Below are 840 nucleotides of genomic sequence, written 5' to 3' on the forward strand. Positions count from 1 at the left end.
GGGAGGCTTCAGCGGGGTGCTCACAGTACTCCCTGGCACCACCCTGCGGGTCCCCATCCTCATGGGGTGCAGACCCCCATCAGCTGGGGGGTAACACACCCGTGACACCACTCTCCATCCTCAGCACCCCCACTGGGAACAGCCTCAGCGCCGCTGAGCTCACCTGTGGGATGATCCTGTGCTTGGCCAGGTGAGCATGGGGCAGGACGGGGGGTGGACGTGTGCCCCACAGCCCCCTACCCGCTCGCTGACCACAGCCTCCCCTTTCAGGCAGATCCCGCAGGCAGCTGCCTCCATGAAGGAGGGCAAGTGGGACCGTAAGAAGGTAGGAGTTGGGCTCCGTTCCTGGGCAGGACAAGGCGGTGGGTGCCCATGTGGGGTGTACTTGCTCACTCTCTGCTTTGTACCCCAGTACATGGGCATGGAGCTGAACGGGAAGACATTGGGCGTGCTGGGGCTGGGGCGCATCGGCAGGGAGGTGGCCACCCGCATGCAGGCTTTTGGCATGAAGGTAAGGAACTGGGGCAGGGAGGAGTGATGGGGAGTGTGGGCCCTGCTGGCCCCTCTGCGGGCGCCATCCCAGGCTGCTGGAGCGAGCACCCGCACTGCCTCAGACCATAGGCTACGACCCCATCATCACCCCCGAAGTCTCGGCTACCTTTGGCGTGGAGCAGCTGCCGCTGGAGCAGATCTGGCCCCGCTGTGACTTCATCACAGTGCACACCCCACTGCTGCCCTCCACCACAGGTACGGGGCGGGTGCTGGTGTGGGCACTGGGGGGTTTGAGGAGGGCTGGGGTAGCCCCCTGCCACTCCCAGCACTCCCTTCCCCCGCAGGGCT

General features: G+C 65.7%; 1 protein-coding gene across 1 annotated transcript in view; it reads left to right on the forward strand.

The window, feature by feature from the left end:
- Positions 1-72: 72 nt before the first annotated feature.
- PHGDH (phosphoglycerate dehydrogenase) overlaps positions 73-840 on the forward strand; it is a gene marked incomplete at its 5' end in the record, with an annotated part of 2,784 nt that continues 2,016 nt past the window's right edge. The window contains 4 exon segments of the mRNA XM_010188881.1: positions 73-190; positions 271-325; positions 413-511; positions 615-797. Of these exon segments, the coding sequence (XP_010187183.1) occupies positions 73-190; positions 271-325; positions 413-511; positions 615-797 (455 nt within the window).

This window comes from Mesitornis unicolor, unplaced genomic scaffold (assembly GCF_000695765.1).
Source record: "Mesitornis unicolor isolate BGI_N332 unplaced genomic scaffold, ASM69576v1 scaffold27887, whole genome shotgun sequence".
Classification (NCBI taxonomy): domain Eukaryota; kingdom Metazoa; phylum Chordata; class Aves; order Mesitornithiformes; family Mesitornithidae; genus Mesitornis; species Mesitornis unicolor.